We start from the raw sequence: 21,141 nt of genomic DNA on the forward strand, positions 1-21,141 counted from the left end.
CCTGTCGGCTTCACACCACATTACGGAGATATGCGCCAAGTATCCATGTCGAAGACATTTAATTATATACAACTTGTAGAAATACAGTCGCTCTCTTTAAGCTGATAATGAATGCCTTAGCCGTTGCTACCCGAATGCTTTTTTTAAAAAGAGACAGGTATGGGCAAGCACAAATTGATTATCAGATCTAACTGATGTTACCATTCACGCTGTTTGCATTACATGAAAAACAGTGTTTTTATCAGATTGTCATACTCAAATCTTTATATTTAGCATGTAAATTAATGGTAAAACTAAGCGAACATTCTGTAGTTTCTTTCTTGTCCGTTCAGTCGGCACATCAACCTGTGTCTATGTGAAGACTGTCTGTGAACATTCAAGCCATTGTTCATCAGTTCTATGCGGTATAGAAGGCATGGTTCTATTCACCAACCTGAAGCTTCATGGACCTTTAAGAAGCGTATCAATTGCAGTATTTCTTGATGTAAATAATGGCCTCTCTTACAAGTGACGGGCATGTTGTGTATACCCCCTTACATAGTAATAAAAGTTATCTGATTGAAATTCTGTACTACCTGATTGCAATTTAAAATCTGATAAAACTGGATCACAAAATGACTGTAATGTAAGCCATGCCGTTTCAGAAATTCAGTCCATTTGCTCTATACCACACTACATGCTGCCTTGCTTATTTCTATAGCTGTATATTATAGCTGAACCCCGTATTCTTCCGTTATGAAGGCAAGTGAAGGAACCATGCTTGTCGTATGCTTACTCGTAATGAGCACAAAGAGTATGGGTACTGTTTCACCATCATTCGCTTCTGCGTGTCGACGTGTAGTATAAAAGAGAGCGATTGAGACCACAATTTAAATCAAATTATCAACGTCTTCAAAAAGTAATACTTTCAACAATCATCAACATGCGTGCCTCTATTGCCCTCTCCGCTGCTCTTGCCTTGGTTGCTTCTTCTGTATCTGCTGCTCCTTCTCCCAGAGCCGCTACTGGCTGTAACCCTTCTTACAACGTCCCTTCTTCTACTCCTTGTTTCACTGCTTGTAATGTTGCCGCTGGTCAAACTTGGGTCCCTGGATGGACCATGGATAGCACCTCTCCCCTCTTCATTGACTCTCTCTCCCTCATGTGTACCAAGACTGGTCCCAACTACATCAAGTTCATGACAGCTGCTGGCACTTGCATGGCCAAATGTACTGGCGATGACCCAGAATTGTTCAACAATGAATTCGCTGGTGCCTGTGCTTGGTGGGCTGTACACAAGAATGATGCTTGCGCTTCTGCTTAAGTATTTGTCTCAGTCTCTTTTAACCTATACATATCTTAGGTTGTTACAAGCTATATAGTTTCGCTCACGTTGAGTGTCCATTTTCTTCCTTTTTGTTTCTTACAATCATCTTTTTCTATTTAATACATTTATTCTTTTTCTATAAAATAAAGATTCTGTCAATTGCTGCAATACACACGCATAGTTTAGAGTTTCAATCTAGATGACTAGTCTATTGACTATTGTCAGAGCTTCAATCAGCTCTACCTCTTCGTGCACTTGAACTTTGGTATAAGATTACACTAAAACAAAGCGAACGAGAGACTTTGAAACTAGAGAACCTTCAAAAAGCAACCTGCAACTGTTTATCTGACTCTTGCGCGATACTCCACGTCTGTATCCATGGAAACAACTTAAGTACGGTCATACAGCATACTTGTGTTGCCTCTGGCTACTCAAAATTATGCAAAACACAGCAAAAGTTGGATGCATTTGAGCTGTGTTTTCTCGCGTTAAAATCTATTTTATACCACGGGAATAGCACTAGACAATTGCTCTCGTCTAGTAGTTACTTTCTGACACTTTTGCTCAATTTTCCTGGGATGGCCGAAAATCGACTCCATAGCATGAGGTACCCCTCATGGTTTTCGTTAAAATTTAAACGATCGAATTTTTGACACCAAAATTAAAGACTTTTACTATAGCATACATTATATCAACATGTTTCTCTCAATCCAAAGCAACCCCTGAAACGTTGTTTGCAAGAGTTTCATATGTGAAATTTCGACATTCTGGCCAAAAACGTCATTTTCTATTTTTAGGAATTGCTCAATAAGTTCATTTAAAATATTCTTCCTGATTAGCACCGTTGGATGCGCCTTGAAAAGTACTCCAAAAATGCTTTAGAAAGTATGGGTTGAGCAGCACATTTTACATAGTCGAATCTTGGAAGATGGTTCAATCAAGTCGAAAATCGATGAAAAGTTCCTATTTCCAGAAAAAATGTTGATCTGCGTTTTAAGAAAGTTTGGCTTGCAAATGCCTTTCCAATGATTACAATCGATGTTTGCGATGCTAATATGAAGTAGATTACGAGTTGTAAAGTAATATGGCTTAGCTCCCCTACTGTACCTTTAGATTTCTGCATGTGTATGTATCTGATGGACGTAATTTTTTACAAGTGGCCCCCAAAATACGAAATTCCTAAAGTGAAATGTAACATTGTCATTTACGCAAAAGTGCATATATCGTTTCAACTGTGGAACTCTGTTTTGATTCAATAGGCATAGAGTGGAGCCTGCCAAACTGGCCAAATTAAAAATAAATACCGTCAGCTTGGATAGGACATGCTTCAACTTACTGCAAGTCCTGTGATGAAAGTTTATCAAGCATGGATTCTCATCGACAACATCTTACGGCGATTCACAAAGCAGAATGGAAGCTAGAGCAGGAACAGAAGAAAAGTGTAGTGTTAAATCTGGATGACCCTGACATCAATTGCCGCGCTTATGAAAAGACACTGTCAGACAAACCTACTTCAAGAGGCATTCAGGGACTAAGCACGCCATTTACCAATTGGGACCGAACAAAGAGCAGCGTCGAGCCAGATAGTCGTGATTGATTTCGTGGTTCAATGTTGTCGATTTGTGGGGAAAACAAAGTTATATTCAGTTCCACAGCGCCCTTACAAAGCGGGTTCCTTAAACTCCTTTCCGCCGATGCATAAATCAACCCAAATCACATACACATTTGATGGCAAGTGACATAGCGAAAGCCGTCATCTTTGGTATAAAAGAACTGCTTTCAAACCTTTCTATCACGTAGGCTTTTTATGTTGTCCTACTCACAAAAGACATGATGCTCAATTTGACATATTGGCAGTTCGTTCTTAACTACGGTTTACCATTGATTTCACGTTACACCAGCCCAAGAGTTACATATATACCACGGTCAGCTGATCTGACAGAGCCAAACAGAATAAAAAAAGCTTTGTTGTTGAACTGGTATCTACCTTTCACCTTTTTTTTATTATTTTCTACTCATCTTGACCATGTCTCCCATCACTGAAAGTTTCGTACCTGTATCCAAGGACTCTGATTTCCCTATTCAAAACATTCCATTTGGCGTGTTTTCCACATCTGATAAGGTAGGACGACAGTGATGACACTTTACGACATTTGAAATGGGGTTTAATGTACTCATGCTATTTACTATGTCAGCCTGAGCCTCGTGTTGGTACAGCTATTGGTGATCAAGTGCTCGATCTCTCAGAGGTTGCCAAGGCTGGTCTTTTGGACAACATTGAAGGTTTGAATGAGCCATCCAAGATCTTCAGTGAAGTAAGTCTATTTTGAGGTACCTGCTGACGATGGGTTGGGTACTGATGTCTACAATACATCTTAGTCGAGCTTAAACACCTTCATGTCTCTTGGAAGACCTGTTTGGAAAAAGACACGTTTAGCTATTCAAGACATTCTATCCAAGGACAGCACCAAATTGAAGGATAACGCTGAACTCGTCCAAAAGGCATTGATCCCCTTGACCAGTGTCAAAATGCACTTGCCAGCCAAGATTGGGTAAGTTCTTTTAAACTTGGCGAGTGTGGCATGGTAGACTCAATGCTGACCATTAGTGATTATACCGACTTTTACTGTTCTCGCGATCATGCTACCAATGTTGGCATCATGTTCCGTGGTAAAGACAATGCTCTTCAGCCCAACTGGCTCCACATCCCTGTTGGCTACCACGGTCGCGCATCTTCTGTTGTTGTTTCTGGCACTGATATCCATCGCCCCGCCGGCCAAAAGCTCCCCTCCAAGGATGCCAAAGCACCCATCTTTGGTCCCTCTGCTAGATTAGATATTGAATTAGAAGTTGGATGGTTTGTTGGCACTGGTAACACTTTGGGCGATCGCATTGATATCAAGGATGCCCAAGATCATATCTTTGGTCTGGTCTTGGTGAATGATTGGAGTGGTAAGCATTTGAAGAAATCATACGCGCAACAGCTCTCCTCACGCATTTTGTTCCGTGCACGTAGCCCGCGATATTCAAGCTTGGGAATATGTTCCATTGGGACCCTTTTTAGGCAAGAGTTTTGGTACCACTATTTCACCTTGGATTGTTACCTTGGATGCTCTTGAACCATTCCTGATCAACGGCCCTGATCAAAGCTCCCCCGAGCCTTTAAAATACCTCGAAGAGAAGAAGCCTTCTGCCTATGACATTGAACTGCAAGTTCAAATCAAACGTAAAGTATCTGATTCATGCAACAGTCGGATCCTACACATGAGTGACTAACAAACGCCATAATTTCTTTTAGCTTCTGAATCCTCTAAATTCGAGACAGTGACAGTTTCTAATCTCAAGCACATGTACTGGTCCATCACACAACAGTTGGCTCATCACACAGTCAATGGATGCAACTTGCGACCTGGTGACATGGGCGCTACTGGCACCATTTCTGGACCTGTAAGTGCTGATGAGATGCTTATTACAAATTTATGACTAAGTGCATGAAATTCATAGGAAAAGGGATCCTACGGCTCCTTATTAGAAATTACGTGGAGCGGTAGAGACAAGATCACATTTGAAGATGGTGTGGAGAGACTCTTTTTGCAAGACGGAGATCAAGTCAAGATCACTGGTCAAGCGCATGGCCAAGACTACAACATTGGCTTTGGCGAATGTAGTGGTAAAATCCTTCCTTGCAAATATGCTTAATAATAAAACATGACCTCATTGATAATGATTATGAATATGTTCCTGCTGCCACACAAAGTACTAAAGAGTATAAATTATCGCCGCGTTAAACAAAATGTAAAACTTTAGCATAAAAATGGCATTACACACATGACGTTTTTTAATTTTCGTTTCCATGGGGCAATGTGCAAGTATAAAATGAAGGGGTTTTTTCTTTTTCTGTTCTTTCTATCATCAAATCCATAGTATGCCTACCACGCCAACATCTCCAAACCCGCTCAGACGTCCCTCTAGTGCTTCCAGTAACCGTGATCGATCGTATGGTCTGCAATTAGAGTCCGAAATCGAACGCAGTGAAGAGCCATGTGCCGAACTACCTGAAGGCGTGCGCTATGTAGCCGATACTCGCCGCCAAAGCGTCAATCCTGACCATTTTCCCAAGGCAGACGTAGAAAATACCAGCTGCAACATTCGCAAAAGGGGATACCTGCCAGTAGAGAATTATGGTATCATCGGTAACATGAGAACTGTGGCGTTAGTGGGAACAGATGCGTCCATTGACTTTTACTGCTACCCCAAGTTCGACTCTCCCTCTGTGTTCTGCCGTATGCTTGACAAAGATAAGGGTGGCCACTTTTCCATCTTTCCACGTACACCTCATACAAGCAACAAGCAAATGTACTTGCCCAACAGCAACATTTTGACTACAAGATTCATGTCAGACGAGGGTGTCGCTGAAATCACGGATTACATGCATGTGCCGGCACAAGGCCAACGCCACTCCACCAAGCCTCTGTTACCCTGGCTCATTAGAAAGGTGCGTGTCATTCGCGGTACCGTCCAGTTCAAGATGGAGTGTTACCCCGCCTTCAATTATGCCATGGATTCGCATGAAACAAAGATTGTCACGGATGCCACTACCGAGGACCAAAAGACCATGGCCAATCTCGAGGCTAAACTGTATCCAGAACAAGACACGCACTATTATGCTGCTAATGATCGTGTCATCTTTGAGAGCAAGGACATGACCATGGATTTGCGTCATTTGGTGAAATGCGGTGATTTTGATTGTCCTCTTGTCAAGACGGTGATTGACAAGCAAGATACGGGACATAAGGGCCCTGGTGTCTATGCAGAATTTGATTTGCAGGAAACACAAGAGGTCTCGTTTGTCTTTCGTGAACTGCCTGATTCGGAAGCCTCTCATGTGCCTGCTGAAGAAGATGCTGTGGATCGTCGATTGAGAATGGCTTTTGATCCTCCCCTTACCATGAGTCTATTGGACGCGCTCTTTAGACAGACCAGCACTTTTTGGTTGAATTGGGTCTCTCAGAGTACCTACAAGGGCCGTTGGAGAGAGAACGTGATGCGTAGTGCCTTGACGCTCAAACTGTTGACCTATGAACCAGTTACGTATTGGTCTACATGTGTATTTCGACTGTATATTTTAACAGAACTATTTGAATAGACTGGCGCCGTGGTTGCCGCTCCCACATTCGGTATTCCCGAAGGTAAGACAGGAAGAGAAAGAAAGAGGCGTAAAATCAAATAGCTAAACTATTTTAAATTAGCTATTGGTGGACCCCGTAATTGGGATTATCGCTATGTTTGGGTGCGTGATTCATCCTTTACCGTGTACGCGTTTCTTCGCTTGGGTTTCACCTATGAAGCTGGTCGATACATGCAATTTATTGAGGACCGTTGCAGTGACTTGAATGAAGATGGTTCACTGAACATCATGTACAGCATTGACGGTGTCAAGAAACTGGAGGAGTTTGAGCTGGATCACTTGGAAGGTTACAGATCATCTCGCCCTGTTCGCATCGGTAACGGTGCCTACGATCATCTTCAGTTGGACATTTACGGTGAATTGATGGATGGTATCTACCTGTACAACAAGTATGGATCTCCCATCTCATATGAAATGTGGTGCTCGGTTCGCAAGTTGGCAGATCATGTATGCGAAAGTTGGGATGTTCCTGACATGTCCATCTGGGAGGTAAGAGGGCAAAAGCAGCAATTCACGTACTCGCTGGTAATGTGCTGGGTAGCACTTGACAGAGGTAAAAAAAAAACATCCATCTTAATGGTATTGAAATTATAACTGAAAAACATTAAATATAGCTTTACGTTTGGCTGAAAAGAGAGTGTTCCCATGTCCCAACCGCAATAAGTGGATGGCAACAAGAGACGAGATTTACGAGCTTGTACAGACCAAATGCTACAACAAAGAGCTCAAGATGTTCACGCAGAGTGTGGAATCACCTGAAGCCTTGGATGCCAGTACTCTGATTATGCCATTGGTGTTCTTTTCCTCTCCAACAGATCCCAGATTACTCAACACCATTGAGCGTATTTTGTTACCTCCTGAGAAGGGTGGTTTGGTTGCGAATGACCTGGTGTTTAGATACAACTTTTTAACTACGGATGATGGCGTAGGTGGATTAGAGGGTGCTTTCTCAATGTGCACTTTCTGGTTGGTCGAAGCTCTAACCAGAGCCGGTCAATACGACAAAAGACTGTTGACTCGTGCTGTTGTCATGTTTGAGAAAATGTTGTCTTACGGCAATCATCTCGGCTTGTTCTCTGAAGAAGTTGCAAGATCTGGTGAATTGTTGGGCAACTTTCCTCAAGCATTTACTCATCTGTCATTTATTAGTGGTAATGTATCCTAGAGGGAGGGGGGGGAGTCCCTATGAGAAGGGGAGACAGGGGGGAAAGAGTTAAAAAGAACATACAACTGACATATCCTCTATTCTAGCTGCTTACAATTTGGATCGAGTATTAGCAAAGTCTAGCCATCATGTTGATAATTAGAACCAAAATTCATGTGTATATATAAATAATAAATGTAAACATTACGGCAATAATAGGGTTTCTTTGTAAACTGTATACAGCATCACCGGGAAACAATCCATCATTGTTTGAAATGAAATTTTCATATAAAGTAAAGGGGGATCATGGCATATGTTATAAAGCCTTTTTTCTTTCTTTTTCCTTTCTTTTCCACTTTTTTTTTTGACCTTTTGGATCAAACATCTCTCTCAACTTCTTTCATACAACACGGCAGATCAAACATTCCACATTTCTTTTTCGTAGATCAAACATTTACACCTAACTCACTCACTCACTCTCTCTCTCTCTCTCTCGCCATTCAACATCATGAAGAGCGTTCGCTTGTCATTCAGAAGGAAATTCGATGATCAATATACCTTTGATCTCCAGAATAATGTAACACACTCATATAATGAAAAAAAAAAAAAAAAAAAAAAAAAAAAAGCACAGACAAGTTATTTACACCAATTTCATTTCAAACCATGTTTAGCTTACAATACATGACTTCCATTCGATTGTTGGTCTTTTCAATCAAGCTGCACGTTTGAGAGCACCACCCGGCCCCAAAATATTCTGGTTTGGCACACTATTCACCATGTGGATGACTGCAGCAACATCCTTCTATCTGCTCTGGATTCATTTAAATAATCCCTACATTCTGGTAGTATTACCCGCCCTCATTATTATCAGCTCATTGTTCTTGATTTGGCTGCATCGAAGCCGACGAACAAAGGTAAATAAGAAGCAACCACTAAATTTTGATTCAATCTAAAACACACTCTTTTTGTTCCTTTGTAGTTTGAGAAAAACATTCTCGAAATTTGTTGTCGGTTGAATGCTACCGAGAATATTCGTGGCATTAACTTTCGGTTCATCAAAAACGGCCTTGATGTTACGCCTTACAGAATCCAGTCATTATCCGGTTTAAAAGCGTCTTATGTAAATGCACTGGTTATTGATGTCATGAATCGTCTAGATGCTAACTGATTTGTATATAGGCTATTGACATTGAGTTTGACGACCGTTTCAATGCCTTGAGGAGCCGTCAATTCAACCGACGTTCGCCATCAGAAGACGATATAGGCTACATCCCACCACCAAAATCAGCCCATTTCAATCAATATGTTGTCGATGAAAAAAATGACAATTGCATGTTCCAAGATCCTCCTCCATCTTGGTCTCCACCTTACAGCGAGAAATCTGTACATCATCTAGTTTAAACTCGCTGCAATTTGTATTTTACTACCCTCTTTTCTACCTTTTTCCTTGCCGAGAACAAATAGCATGGAATCATATACATATCCCAAATATCAACAAAAACAACCAAAAAAAAAATAGTATCTAAATTAATCAATAAAGCTATTGTTCCAACTATAAATGACATTGGGAGATAATGTTGGCTTGATAGCCTCGGCATCTATGGCGAATCGACCCCTGGATTTTTAGGGCACATATGCTCCATGCATATTTTACAGTTAATTTCACAGAATAGCAGATTGATTATACTTGATCATTCTGTAGATATATTTTTGTACAAGAAGCCCTGCAGTAATTTGTTTGTCTTCATTTCAATCTTACAGGCTTTACTTGTCTACAGATGTCATTGTCAATTACAACAGATGTATTTAGCCATGTATGACATGATCGCATCATCTTCCATAACGCGCATGCACATGTACATAGCCTTTGTAGTGATTCTTGTGTCTGCTATGCAAAATTAATAAAATCTCCTCAATTGAATAATACGTCTTGACAGAAAGTTATGCAGGGATCATAGACATAGGCAAACATTTAGGAGAAGAATCCATTGTTACTTTACGATCAGTGACCTGTGTAAATAGCCCCTGAACGCTCATTCGTATTGCCACAAACAGCTAGCACTTTTACATTGTAAATTGAAAAAATAGTCTCTTGAACGCATGTATGCTGAAGATTAAAATTGCGAGGATAATCGCTATCGCCATAATTTAGCATGACATTATAATAAACTATTGCAAACGTAATAAGAGGGCTGTGTATCGATAATAGGCCAAAAGGTTCAGTTTATACACCAAATCAACATCGATATAGATCCAGGACCCTTCAGTTCAGAGTATGCGATCAAACATGATAAGCAGAAATGTATTGCATCCATTGTGATACAATTTTATTTAGCTAGTAGTATGTATAACATAAAAATAATGTGAATAGCAGCTAGTCCGAGGAGATGTCTTGACTGATTATTTCGTGATATTCACCGCCAAAGTGATGTATAGAGTGTATCTGGATAATAATGGTAGCTACCTTTGCAAAGTGAGCTCTGTTTCTATGGGCAGTTTAGCTGGTATATTCTCTTGTATCGTTCCTGATGAATTGGTTAATTACTTGCTCTGCTATAGAATATGGTGTTTTTGGAATTATAGCTTTGAATGTCTAATGACATGCTTTTGACATGCTTTTGACATGCTGTTGACATGCTGTTGACATGCTGCTGACTTGAGAAGATGCTCGTAAAAACAATGTTAAATAATCATGCTCCAGCTCGCTAAAGTTCAATAAAAGATTACTGTTATTATCCACAACACGATTCAAACCACAGGCACAAAATTCAATCGCTCTCAGCTGGCACAAATTTTCATTGAGTCCAGTGGTTACATCGTGAAATATATCAGAGTCGTATGTGTATGATGCGCTTGACAGGCTGGCTGCATTTTGTAGATCTTGTAAAACATTCCATAAAAGGCATAAATGTGTCATTGGAACTCCGCGTGATTTTGTTCTTTCAGGGGCGAGCATATCAAAGTATAAATTTGTATAGATATGTATCAGTCGTTTCTATTTGTAAGTGAGTAATCAGGTTATACAAGCAACATTTAGATACTACCTGATTTTATTTCATCCACCTCATCGGGGCTTGCTCCAAAAGATAAGTTCCATGTTGGACCTTGTAAAATCATTCTTATAGCTCTTGAGGTGCTAGATACAGCCAATTTTACCATCTCTATATGACCAAAGCTTATCATACCTTGTCTAGTCTCTAATGTAAATTGACACAAAGATTGGTTTGCTCTACATATGATGGATAACTTGCTTTGATGATGATAACAAACCACATTGGATGTTTTCCAGATGGAAGTTGTATGCTATCAAGGTCTGTACAGAGACTCTCTTCTGTAAAGTCAGCTAGCAAAAGATAAAAGCTTCTCACTATTTATAAAATCTTCAGCGTGGCATGCAAATACCAGCATCCAGAAGACAATTCAGTAATAAAATGTATCATCGCTGTGCTACAGCGATACAGAAGTGCGACTCAACCTAATCTTTCCACTTGCTACCCAAATATTTGGATACTATAGCGTGTCTGAATCTATATCAGCAGATACAGTGCTTTTTTCCCTATATATCATAACGTAAACGTGCTTTTTTACGCGCAAATGTGTAAAACACAGCTAAATTTGACAATGTTTGAGCACTAATATCTCAACTTGTAGGCCACTCTGAGCCATCAGAACAACTCCAAACGATTATGTTTAAGCAGTAGTTACTTGCTGATGCATTTTCTCATTTTTTCTGGGATCATGCCAAATCGTCGAAAATCTTGGTTTTTACATGAATAATAGCAAGGAAAAATCTTTAGAAAACGAGCAATCGTGTTTTTGACCGCAAAAATAAAGAGTTTTACTATGGCATATATTAGATCAAAATGTTTCTCTCGATCTAAAACAATTCCTGATATTTTGTTTCTGAGACTTTTGTATACAAAATCTCGAGATTTTGGTCAAAAACGTCATTTCACGTTTTCAAGCATTATTCTATAAGTTCATTCAAAACACCTCCCGTTACTAGCACCACGGGATGCGCCTCAAAGAGTACTTCAGGGAAGCTTAATAAAGTGCAAGGCAATGATCACTATTTAGATAGTCAAATCCTGTGAAATAAATCAAACAGGTCGATTTTTGATCAGAATCAACGAATTGAAATAATATATCAGTCGGAGTGTCAATGGGGGTTGGGTTTTTGGCAGGCACTGAGGCAAAACCATGGTTTGAAGGCAATGGATATTGCTAACGCTCATAAGAAAGGGATTGCGGGTTAAAATGCTCTAAAGTGCATTTTTTTTACATCTTATTTTGAGCCAAGTTTATGTAAAAAAAAAAACAACAACATTAATGCCAGAACTGAACTGTGTGTAAGGTGAATGATTTGAACATTTTAGCTACGCGAGACTTTGCAAGCCGTGTAGAAAGAAACGATCTCACAATATCAGCAAAGGCGAGCGGTCAATTCTGATATTGTCGTGAGTTACGTATGGATGTCCCTTTTCACAATCTTATAACAAGCATTATTCATCTTTATTCTTTTTTTTTTTTTTTTTTTTTTTTTTTTTTTTTACAATAAATGGCAATAGATTTAATTTCGTTTTCCACCCTTGATAGACGAAGGAGCAGAATTGGCAACTTTAATGGACGGAGGTGGAGGAGCTGCTTGTTTCTGAGCATAAGAAAAATGAACATTTTCAAACGTTTTGTATTCATCGGCTTCTCGCCAACATGCTTCCAATCTTTCATTGTATTCAGTTGCAGAAATCCCCCAATATTGGCACATGAGCGGTCGTAATGCTTGATAGTATGCCTTCCACGATTGCATTGTGAGCTGACCCAGCTATTAAAGTAGAAAAAGTGTCAACCCACGTCAAAATATACTACCGTCTGACCCTCGTCTTTACCTTGCCGGCCCATTGACCGCCTGGACAAGAGACAAATGTTGTGGAAATATTTGTCAATTCATCCATTTCCAACAACCTTGATTTCAAATTACTTCCGATACGCGCATCTTGATTATGCTCCATCATCAAATTGATCAACTTCTGATTGAATTCAGACGTAACAGGACCAGGACGATGTATTTCGATATCAGCCTCAATCCATTCAATCCAACCATTTGGCTTCAATACACGCAGCAATTCTTTCAGTAATGTAGACCATTCATCTGATCCAACGCCTTGGCCCATGAATCTAATTTAGGAAATTGTTTAGGTAAAGTTGCACGACATGAATCAATCATTTATATGTACCTCATGAATATGTAATCAAATGTGCCATCCTCAAATGGTAACGTGGAGAGAATATTGCATTGGTAAAAGGCACAGTTGGCAGGCTTGATTTCTCTGGGATAGTTGGGTGTGATATCGACACCAATGACAGTTGATTTGGGGTATTCGCCAGCGATTTCCATAGACCACGATCCAGGACCACATCCAATATCCAAAACACGACCTCCCTTTCTCAATACATCGCTGACAGGTGCTAGATAGTTTCTGCATACACGAGTGTCAATCTCTACGCTACCAGCCCATTTTCAGCCAAATTCTACTTTACCCTTGAATCGCAAATCGAATCATGAAATGCTGAAGATGCAATCGATCCACTTCTTCATCGTCACACGGCAGCAGGTACGTTGATCCGTTGACATGGTGATACTTTCGATTGCCAAACAAACGATAGGTACATTGCTGCTGTTGTTGTTGCTGTTGTAATAATAGTAATTTTAGTTGGTTTGTAGACACACTATCTCGTGTATTAAATCTTCTAGATGATTCCATGCTTGGTCTTGAAAATGATTCGTTTTCAAAAGGCAACATTTGATGACATGGCTCATTGTAAATGGAAGGTGTTGATAATGGATGCACATAGTGAGGCTGTGTAGAATTAAACGAGCACAAGGATGTCGCCGCTGAAGCCGAGGAAGAAGAGTGATTGGTATTAGAAATAGTGGTATTAGGTGTGATATTATTAGAGTGAATGGTATTAGATGTGGTTGTTGTTGTGGCAGTAGTTGTTGCCGTTGTATTGTTTGTTAATAGTGGTTTATTGACGAGCAACGATTTTGACAATGATGTGTTGTCAAAACAACTGTTATTACGATGATTGGATCTTGGAAAAAATCGAGAAAATGGTTTTCGAGCACCATTTATGCTTGAAATTACAGCTGCAGGCGATGATTGCTTTCTCGGTTTGATGCGATTATGATCATTTGCTATAGCCGGTAAAGGGTATTGACGCTTGTATGGTTCATCTGGGTTGTTTGTGTGCCATTGCCTTATATTATCCAAACAAGGGTCATCTTTGATAGTTGCGCTGGTGCGATTCGTATTAGAGGAAGAACGTGAAGCTTGATTTCCCATGGGTGTATGTATATATATTTATATATATACAGTGGCCCTTTCTCCTATTTTTTTTAACAGTGATGTGGTCTAAAAAAAAAAAAAAAAAAAAAAAAAAGAGAGAGATATCAAGTGGCCCAAATGTAGTCAGCAAAATGTAAGTGGAAGAAAAGAGAAATGAAAGAAATTTTTGCACAAGCACAAGCACACACGCACACACGCACACAACACACGCAAAGCATATGTTGTATACACAACATATATATACACACACACGCACACAAACATGATTAAAAAATGAAGTCAACACACACAAGCATTCATTGGTACGACATCAAACACTACTGCCAGTTTCCTTTTCTCGACATGGAATCCATGATTTATAATTTTTGATCCTCAGCCTCTGCAACAGCAAACGCAGAAGAGATGTAGTTGCGTAAAATTTTTTTTTTTTCATTTTTTTTTTATGATATAACATGTCAATGAGTAGGTGAGATCAGAAAGGTATTTCTACCAGGGCGCGTTGTAATCAACTGACGAATTCATCCGAATACCCGTTTTCATCATCTGAAAAATATAAATGTTGCAGTGCCGTAGCATCTGCTAACAGATCATTTTCCTACTGATTGGTAAAGAAGCAGCAACATTTGGTTACTTGCAGACACCTTTTATAGTTTTTTGATCTGCCGTACAAGCCATCTAAGCAGTGACTAGTCGCGTTTGGACGGTTTGTCCTAGTTTAGTTTTACCGAGCAAGAAATTTATGGTCCATCCAATGTCAATTCACATGTTGCAACATCTCGTCTCTGGAGATGGAATCATATCCTTGAGCAGCATGTCCATTTTTTTTTAAAAAAAAAGAAAAAAAAAAAGAAAGAAAAGAACAAGGGAGCGACATTGGAATGATCTAAAAATGAAATAATCATTTGCCATGGATGGCTGTTTATTTATAACCAACATTTCATATCGTGGAAAAATATAGCCCTTCAGTTTGAGTTCAGTCTTATGGGAGATATATTTTCTGCCTTGTATTACTTGCGAGAATCTCTCATATATAAAGGGCCACTCAAAATAGCAAGAATCTGGGGAAAATCCTTACTCTTTTGAGCTTGCATGTCTAATCTTACTGCTACTGCATCTATGGCCACAAGAAGAGCGAATATCTTTAGTAGCACTGCTACTACACCTATTAACTCTCCTCCCAATTCGCCCCCTCCTCACCCTCATCTTCAACCTCATCTTCAACCTCATCTTCAACCTCATCTTCAACGTCCTCATGAATTTCCTATCGTAGACAGTGAAAACACATTGACAGATTTCTCTACTATTCAACAGCAATTGATTAAGAATAGCAGCAATAATCTCTCGGCGGACAGCATCATTTGTGTTGAAAAGACAACCACGCATCACAATTACTATGATGTGGAGAAGCTCGCTAGTGGCAGCAATGGCAACAGCAACATGATTGGTGATGAAACTGCTAAAAATACCTCTATTCTGTCTTCTTCTGCCAATCAGTCTACATTGAGGCTTTCAGGAATGGGAAATCCTGCTATCATTGGTAAATAAGTTTAATATATCACAAAAAACTTGTAATACATGAACTCTAATACTGAAGAATCCATTTACAGCCAACTGGGGATTTGCAACTGTAACCATGCTTATGGCATTGCACAAACTAATTATACCGACAGAATCAAACCACTTGATGTTACCCACAGCTTTGATGTACGGTGGTCTAGCCCAGTTCATTTCGGGTTTCTTGGTCTTGATCAGTGGCGATAGTTTTAGTGGCTCTTTATTCGTTACATTCGGTGCTTACTGGTTAGGCTCTGGTATCATGATGGTGCCCTCTGTAGGTCAAACATTGAATGTGTACGCTATCAATCATAAGGAAGCCACCACTACCGCCATGTTTCTGTATCTTTGGGCCTTTTTCGGCTTGATGGTCTGTGGTATCTCGCTCAAGGTCAAGAACGGTAGTTTCTTGACGACCTGGTGTCTGTTCTTTATCTTTTTGAATCTCTTTTTGGAAGCGTGCTATACATTGACTGGCATCGTTTCATTAATGCAAGCCAGCGGTGTTGCCTGTATCTGTGCTTCTATGAGCGGTTACTACAGCGGTATTGTGGATATCTTTGCTGAACAAGGTGTTGAAATGTGGACAGGCAAATACAAGCACTCTCGATATACCTAGTATTATCTGTGATACGTTTTACAAAATACCCACACACACACAACACAATCAAAATTCTCCACATTGTCATACATTCATTTCCCCCATTTCCTTCTGTAGAAAACCTCCCATCATCCCTCTATTATCGAACTCTAAACTGCTGTACAAATACAATCATCATTTATTCATATTGAAATAAAATCAGAGCAAAAACCTTACTGACAGCGTTGTCAAGATGATGTCGAAGTATCATCTCTATCCAGATCATCATCGGATGAATCTTCCTGCTTAAATATGGATGAGTTTATAAGAGATCCTTCAATCCATGACGCTATATGATTATCATTGTGGTCGAAGCTCTCTGAAGATTCTTCGCTGATATTGCTGTTTGTAGGATACAATCCAATTGTATCATCTACTTGTTCTGCAACGACGTTTGGCTGCTTTTCTTCAGTCGTTACTTCCAATGATGGTGGTTCAATGGTGATGTTGAGATCAGAGAGTCGTCTAGCATCAGCTCCCGGAGGTAATCGGTTTGAAAGTCGACTCTGTTCAAACTAAAAAAAAAAAAAAAAAAAGTTTACCCTCTGATGATGAGTAATAGCTATTGCCTCGTCCCCCCCCCCCCACTGCAGCAAGAGAAAGGGTATATCTTTGCTGTTGCATTCAAACTCACCTGAAGCACTTGATTCTCCAGTCTATCCTTCATGTCATGGAAGCCATACAAGCACTCATGGATGAAGTCAGCGAGATCTAATACTCTCCCATATGAGTAACATTTTAATAGTTTCTGAGTCTGCAACAACACTTACTAGATGGATCTGTATCTTGGCTTTCATCATCCAATGCATGAGGATGTGCACTGGTATCTCCAATGATATCGTCATCTTCATCATCTAATCCATCGGCTATACCCTCCCAGCCATCGCCTAGATCTATTCTTGCGCCATCTTCTTCATTGGCTGCTGTCGCTGCTGCTGTTGTTGCAGGACCACCACCCCCAGCTGATGGCTTCTTTTTCAATTGAGATTCAATGCCGTTTTCTATTCCCATGATTCTATCCAAAGCCTCCTCGATATCATCATCAATCAGGTCGATGAAGCCAGTAACCGGTCCAGGCGAGATGCGCACATCGTAATACACATAGATCTGGTCCTCAAAATCGACGTAGAACAAGCACGGCACATTGACATGGTTCTCCACGCTGTAAAGACCAGCTGTAAAAGCACATACTCTTCCTTCAAACGCAAATTTCACCAGTTGATATTTGATGGTATCCTGGTTTGTATCACTGTCCAATTTTTTACTCCAATCAATAAGATAGGTCACACCGTTCCACGCACAGGCCACAAACAAATCACAGCCTGGTTCCTCGTCTTCCATCTCGCTGCCTTCGCTCCAGGGCACACTCTCGTAATCGCTATCATCTTCATCGTCGCTGGTCGACAGAGCGCCGGAAGATGTGTCTGATGCGTCGCTGCTCTCGCTACTGCTGCTACTGCTGGCAACAATGCTGGTCTTGTTGATCACGTCCTCGTCTTCATCTCCGTTTTCATCCTCTTCATCATTCGAGGCTTCAGTGTCATGCTGATGCCTTGTTTGCTGTTTCTTGCTGTTCACGAAGCCGCTCAGCGATAATTTAGAGGATGATCGAGACCCTTCGTGCAGTGATCCATTTTTCGGCGTAGTAGTCGATGCAAATCGAAGGTGCGATGTGCTACTCACGGGGGTATGTGTACCATGATGGTAGCGCTGCTGTGAATGAGCATAATGTGGTGCAAAAGAGTCAGTTGCCGTGCTGGTGTTGGACAGTCTAGACGACGCTGCTGATACATCCAATGTAGCCAAGCTAAACAGCTTGTGTGTGACAAACAAGTCTCTTTGCGATGTGGTCTTGGTCTTGAGATCGTAAATCGAGAATTTGCCTAGTGGCATAAATTAGACCTTGATGGTAACAGACACGCTCTCGAGTTGCCCTTACCATCCATGCTCAGCATGCCAACTTCACTACTTGAAAATGAGTCCTGCAGCAAATGTCGCTTTCCAATCACAATCTCTGTTGCAACAGCTCCACTCTCAATCTCATCGTCAATCACATCGTCGTTATTGTTGCCTCCTCCGTCCAGCACTGGCCAGTTCTTGACCACATAATTGGATCTTTGAAAATGCGTGTCTGAATCATCGCTGGGCGCTGATTGATTCAAGGATGGATCTTGGAATATCTCGAAATTGTACGGTAGACTGCCATCTGTCTGACTGTTCAACAGTGCCTTGATCTTTTCTTCGTCTTCCTTGGGAGCAGTAGCGGTAGAAGCAGATGCGCTGGTGCCAACAGTGGAATTCGATGCTGACCGCTTTGCTGAGGAACTGTGTTTAGCATTGTAAGCAGTGTTGTTGCTGTTTTGCGGTGTGAAGTCTCGGTTGAATCGATTGCCATCCTGATCAATGATGGTGAATGTGTTGCCTGGTTGAGCTACAAGCAGCAGAGGTTCATTGGGACGTTCTGGATGTGTCGTTGTGCATAGTGAGCTAATCTGGCCATCAAACACCCACATGTTTTTATCCAGTAAGTTGATTTTTTTGCTATTGTTCTCATCCTTTATCGTCGCAGATGTTGCTGTAGCTGCTGCTCCTGTCATGGCAGCAGTGGTCGTGCTGGTAGAGATTGCAGTTGCAGTAGTGGCGGAGGTGGTATTACTAGTCGCTCTGTTTTGCGGCGGCGGTTGTTGCTGTGGCGCGGATGGTTTGTGTGCATGTGGCCCTAACCCATTCAAGCTCGCTGTAGAAGCAGAAGGCGATAACGAAGCCAAGGAAGGTGTTTGTATGCCCTTGTACACATGGTCGTGAGGTACAGTAAAGTCGGAAGGCACAAGCTGAAATGCGTGCAAGATGCGATCTGTTCTTGCCAATATGAGCTCATTCAAATCATCGTGATCAATGTCTGCAATCAAGATTTTATTGACGTTGACAGGCACCTTTAAGGTTAAATTTGGTTTTCCCAAGTCATGGATTCGTGGTTTTTGCTGTTGGTGCTGTTGATGTGCATTGGTATTGAATTGCTGTTGGTGGAATTGCTGCTGTTGCTGTGGTGGCACATCAGGCGCACTGGTCATGGTATTGCTACTCATTACTCGCCTAAACGCTTGTATGCTGGCTGTATCAGACGTACGCCGTCCCCCTCGAAGGTAGTCGTCGACGGATATATGCTGCTGATCTGCACTGCTGCTGGATGATTTGGATTTAGGTGGTATATCGAATATGTGTGCATGCCCTTCTGCATTGATAATGACGACTGAATTCTATAACACGGTTCTGTAGGTGAGTATCCATCTCATACCAGTAGTGTGTCTACAACGTTACTTTTCCATGGTTCCTCACATCGCCAATGGCTATACATGTAATCTAAATAGTGGGCCTTTTGAGTGGATGGATCATAGTTCGTTTTGTGTTGCTTACTGTGCCTAGACCACGACAAACGTACGATGGAAATCCATCTTCGCACTGACCCTTGAAGATGGCTAAATCACCATTCAGGTTGCCAATGACAAACTCGTTTTCCTTTTATGCATATGTGTCAATATACGGTGCTAGTGTGTTGTGTTATAGTTTACGTTATCGTTGTCTACATCGCCAATGACTAGGGCGTGTGGGTTCATGTTGCCAGAGAAAGACCATTTCAATCTCTTTACAAGTGAAATGGTTCTCATTCTTTTGGATGGGAAATGGGTGTAAAAAGAAGTAGATTTTATTAAATCCAGAAATAGATGTGATATGTTGTGACGATTCAAGCAGGAGTTACCAACGCAAAAAATGAGTGGGGCACTATGTTTTGCATTAATAATGTCGCTTTGGTTCGATGTCTGTATATCTGTGCTCACCTCATATCCACCAGGATTCTTGTCCAAGTATTTCTATAACAATCATGTCAGTATCGCTTCTGTCTTGCTCTCGCTTTGCTTCAGCTCAAAAGCTTTCTCTTTTACCTGGTGATACGTTTCGGCATCGTAAAAAATGCCAGCAGGAATGATCTCGGTAACAATCTTTTTGCCTTTATAATGCTTCTCCTGGACTTCTGCAGTTACCTTTTCAGCAGTGGCTTTCTGTTCAGGAGAGTGATAAAAGATGGCAGATCTGTATTGAGTTCCTCTATCGGGTCCTTGTGCATTGACAGTAGTAGGATCTAGTGGTAATTTCATTAAGCCCTACATGTCTCTGCTATGCTACTGCTCACCCAGCTTCTCTTACCATGCATTCTGTAAAAGAACTCGACAAGCGTCTCATAAGAAACCTTCTTGGGGTCAAAATCGATCTCCAATGCTTCAGCATGGTTTGTAGATCCTGAGCAAACCTGCGCACAGCATGGTCAATTCACAGGATGCTCAGCACAGATTCAACACTTACTGCGCGATAACTAGGATCCTTGGTATCTCCTCCAATGTAGCCTACTTTGGTCTTGATATCGTATTGTTTAAAATGCTTGACATACAAATGTTCAACGCCCCTAATTCATCGCATACATATCATTTAGCGACAGCAACAGCACAACAAGCCATGCAACAGCAACTTACCAGAAGCATCCAGCAGCAAAAGTAGCTTTTTCAGTAGTCATTTTTATACCTGAAGTGTGTAAATGGCGAGTGAAAAGAGAGAGTCGAGATGAAAAAGCCATGGTTTATGAAAAAAAAGAAGAGCAAGCGAATTTTGGACCGCGAAATGCCCTCTTTTTGACGCATAAACGAATGCCATTATGATATCTTTTTTACAGTTGCTTATTGGCTCAATCATTTGGTTGCATGTGTTAGTAAGCAGCAGTAGAGATCGTCGATTGCAAGATATCATCTGAAAGATTGGTTCCACTAAAAACAACGTAAACACTGCGCATTCTACAGAGATCCAATGGTTGCATTATAATATCAAGCTTGTTCTTGTATCCATTTTCTGTGCTATCAAATAGATTTTTCAGATTGCAAGCCCATAGTACTAATGATGTGTATGCGAGATCCG

General features: G+C 40.8%; 8 protein-coding genes across 8 annotated transcripts; 5 read left to right on the forward strand and 3 right to left on the reverse strand.

The window, feature by feature from the left end:
* Positions 1–922: 922 nt before the first annotated feature.
* On the forward strand, positions 923–1,303 carry SPE3 (putrescine aminopropyltransferase; the record flags this gene model as incomplete). Its single annotated transcript, XM_064823306.1, has 1 exon — positions 923–1,303. One exon carries the CDS (start codon positions 923–925, stop codon positions 1,301–1,303), a length of 381 nt encoding a protein of 126 aa, XP_064678618.1.
* A 2,029-nt stretch (positions 1,304–3,332) lies between these two features.
* ATC70_003952 (uncharacterized protein) lies at positions 3,333–5,005 on the forward strand (the record flags this gene model as incomplete). Its single annotated transcript, XM_064823307.1, has 7 exons — positions 3,333–3,428; positions 3,502–3,621; positions 3,686–3,858; positions 3,915–4,258; positions 4,323–4,532; positions 4,605–4,753; positions 4,811–5,005. The coding sequence occupies 7 exons, from the start codon at positions 3,333–3,335 to the stop codon at positions 5,003–5,005; spliced, it is 1,287 nt and encodes a 428-aa protein (XP_064678619.1).
* Positions 5,006–5,231: 226 nt separating this feature from the next.
* ATC70_003953 (uncharacterized protein) lies at positions 5,232–7,801 on the forward strand (the record flags this gene model as incomplete). The annotated part of the gene is made up of 5 exons (XM_064823308.1): positions 5,232–6,392; positions 6,453–6,495; positions 6,556–7,047; positions 7,109–7,645; positions 7,746–7,801. The coding sequence occupies 5 exons, from the start codon at positions 5,232–5,234 to the stop codon at positions 7,799–7,801; spliced, it is 2,289 nt and encodes a 762-aa protein (XP_064678620.1).
* Positions 7,802–8,146: 345 nt separating this feature from the next.
* Positions 8,147–9,039, forward strand: rpl36_2 (ribosomal protein L36; the record flags this gene model as incomplete). The annotated part of the gene is made up of 4 exons (XM_064823309.1): positions 8,147–8,215; positions 8,310–8,552; positions 8,618–8,758; positions 8,818–9,039. 4 exons carry the CDS (start codon positions 8,147–8,149, stop codon positions 9,037–9,039), a joined length of 675 nt encoding a protein of 224 aa, XP_064678621.1.
* Positions 9,040–12,208: 3,169 nt separating this feature from the next.
* Positions 12,209–13,982, reverse strand: NAM7 (ATP-dependent RNA helicase; the record flags this gene model as incomplete). The annotated part of the gene is made up of 4 exons (XM_064823310.1): positions 12,209–12,460; positions 12,525–12,813; positions 12,873–13,115; positions 13,177–13,982. The coding sequence occupies 4 exons, from the start codon at positions 13,980–13,982 to the stop codon at positions 12,209–12,211; spliced, it is 1,590 nt and encodes a 529-aa protein (XP_064678622.1).
* Positions 13,983–15,074: 1,092 nt separating this feature from the next.
* On the forward strand, positions 15,075–16,158 carry ATC70_003956 (uncharacterized protein; the record flags this gene model as incomplete). The annotated part of the gene is made up of 2 exons (XM_064823311.1): positions 15,075–15,522; positions 15,593–16,158. 2 exons carry the CDS (start codon positions 15,075–15,077, stop codon positions 16,156–16,158), a joined length of 1,014 nt encoding a protein of 337 aa, XP_064678623.1.
* A 209-nt stretch (positions 16,159–16,367) lies between these two features.
* On the reverse strand, positions 16,368–19,793 carry ATC70_003957 (uncharacterized protein; the record flags this gene model as incomplete). The annotated part of the gene is made up of 7 exons (XM_064823312.1): positions 16,368–16,694; positions 16,814–16,890; positions 16,950–18,062; positions 18,119–19,436; positions 19,498–19,539; positions 19,594–19,695; positions 19,749–19,793. 7 exons carry the CDS (start codon positions 19,791–19,793, stop codon positions 16,368–16,370), a joined length of 3,024 nt encoding a protein of 1,007 aa, XP_064678624.1.
* Positions 19,794–19,932: 139 nt separating this feature from the next.
* mcm7 (DNA replication licensing factor MCM7) lies at positions 19,933–20,746 on the reverse strand (the record flags this gene model as incomplete). The annotated part of the gene is made up of 6 exons (XM_064823313.1): positions 19,933–19,959; positions 20,016–20,048; positions 20,121–20,317; positions 20,383–20,485; positions 20,539–20,638; positions 20,706–20,746. The coding sequence occupies 6 exons, from the start codon at positions 20,744–20,746 to the stop codon at positions 19,933–19,935; spliced, it is 501 nt and encodes a 166-aa protein (XP_064678625.1).
* Positions 20,747–21,141: the final 395 nt, after the last annotated feature.

This window comes from Mucor velutinosus (assembly GCF_035048745.1).
Source record: "Mucor velutinosus strain NIH1002 chromosome Unknown tig00000268, whole genome shotgun sequence".
NCBI classification, from domain to species: Eukaryota; Fungi; Mucoromycota; class Mucoromycetes; order Mucorales; family Mucoraceae; genus Mucor; species Mucor velutinosus.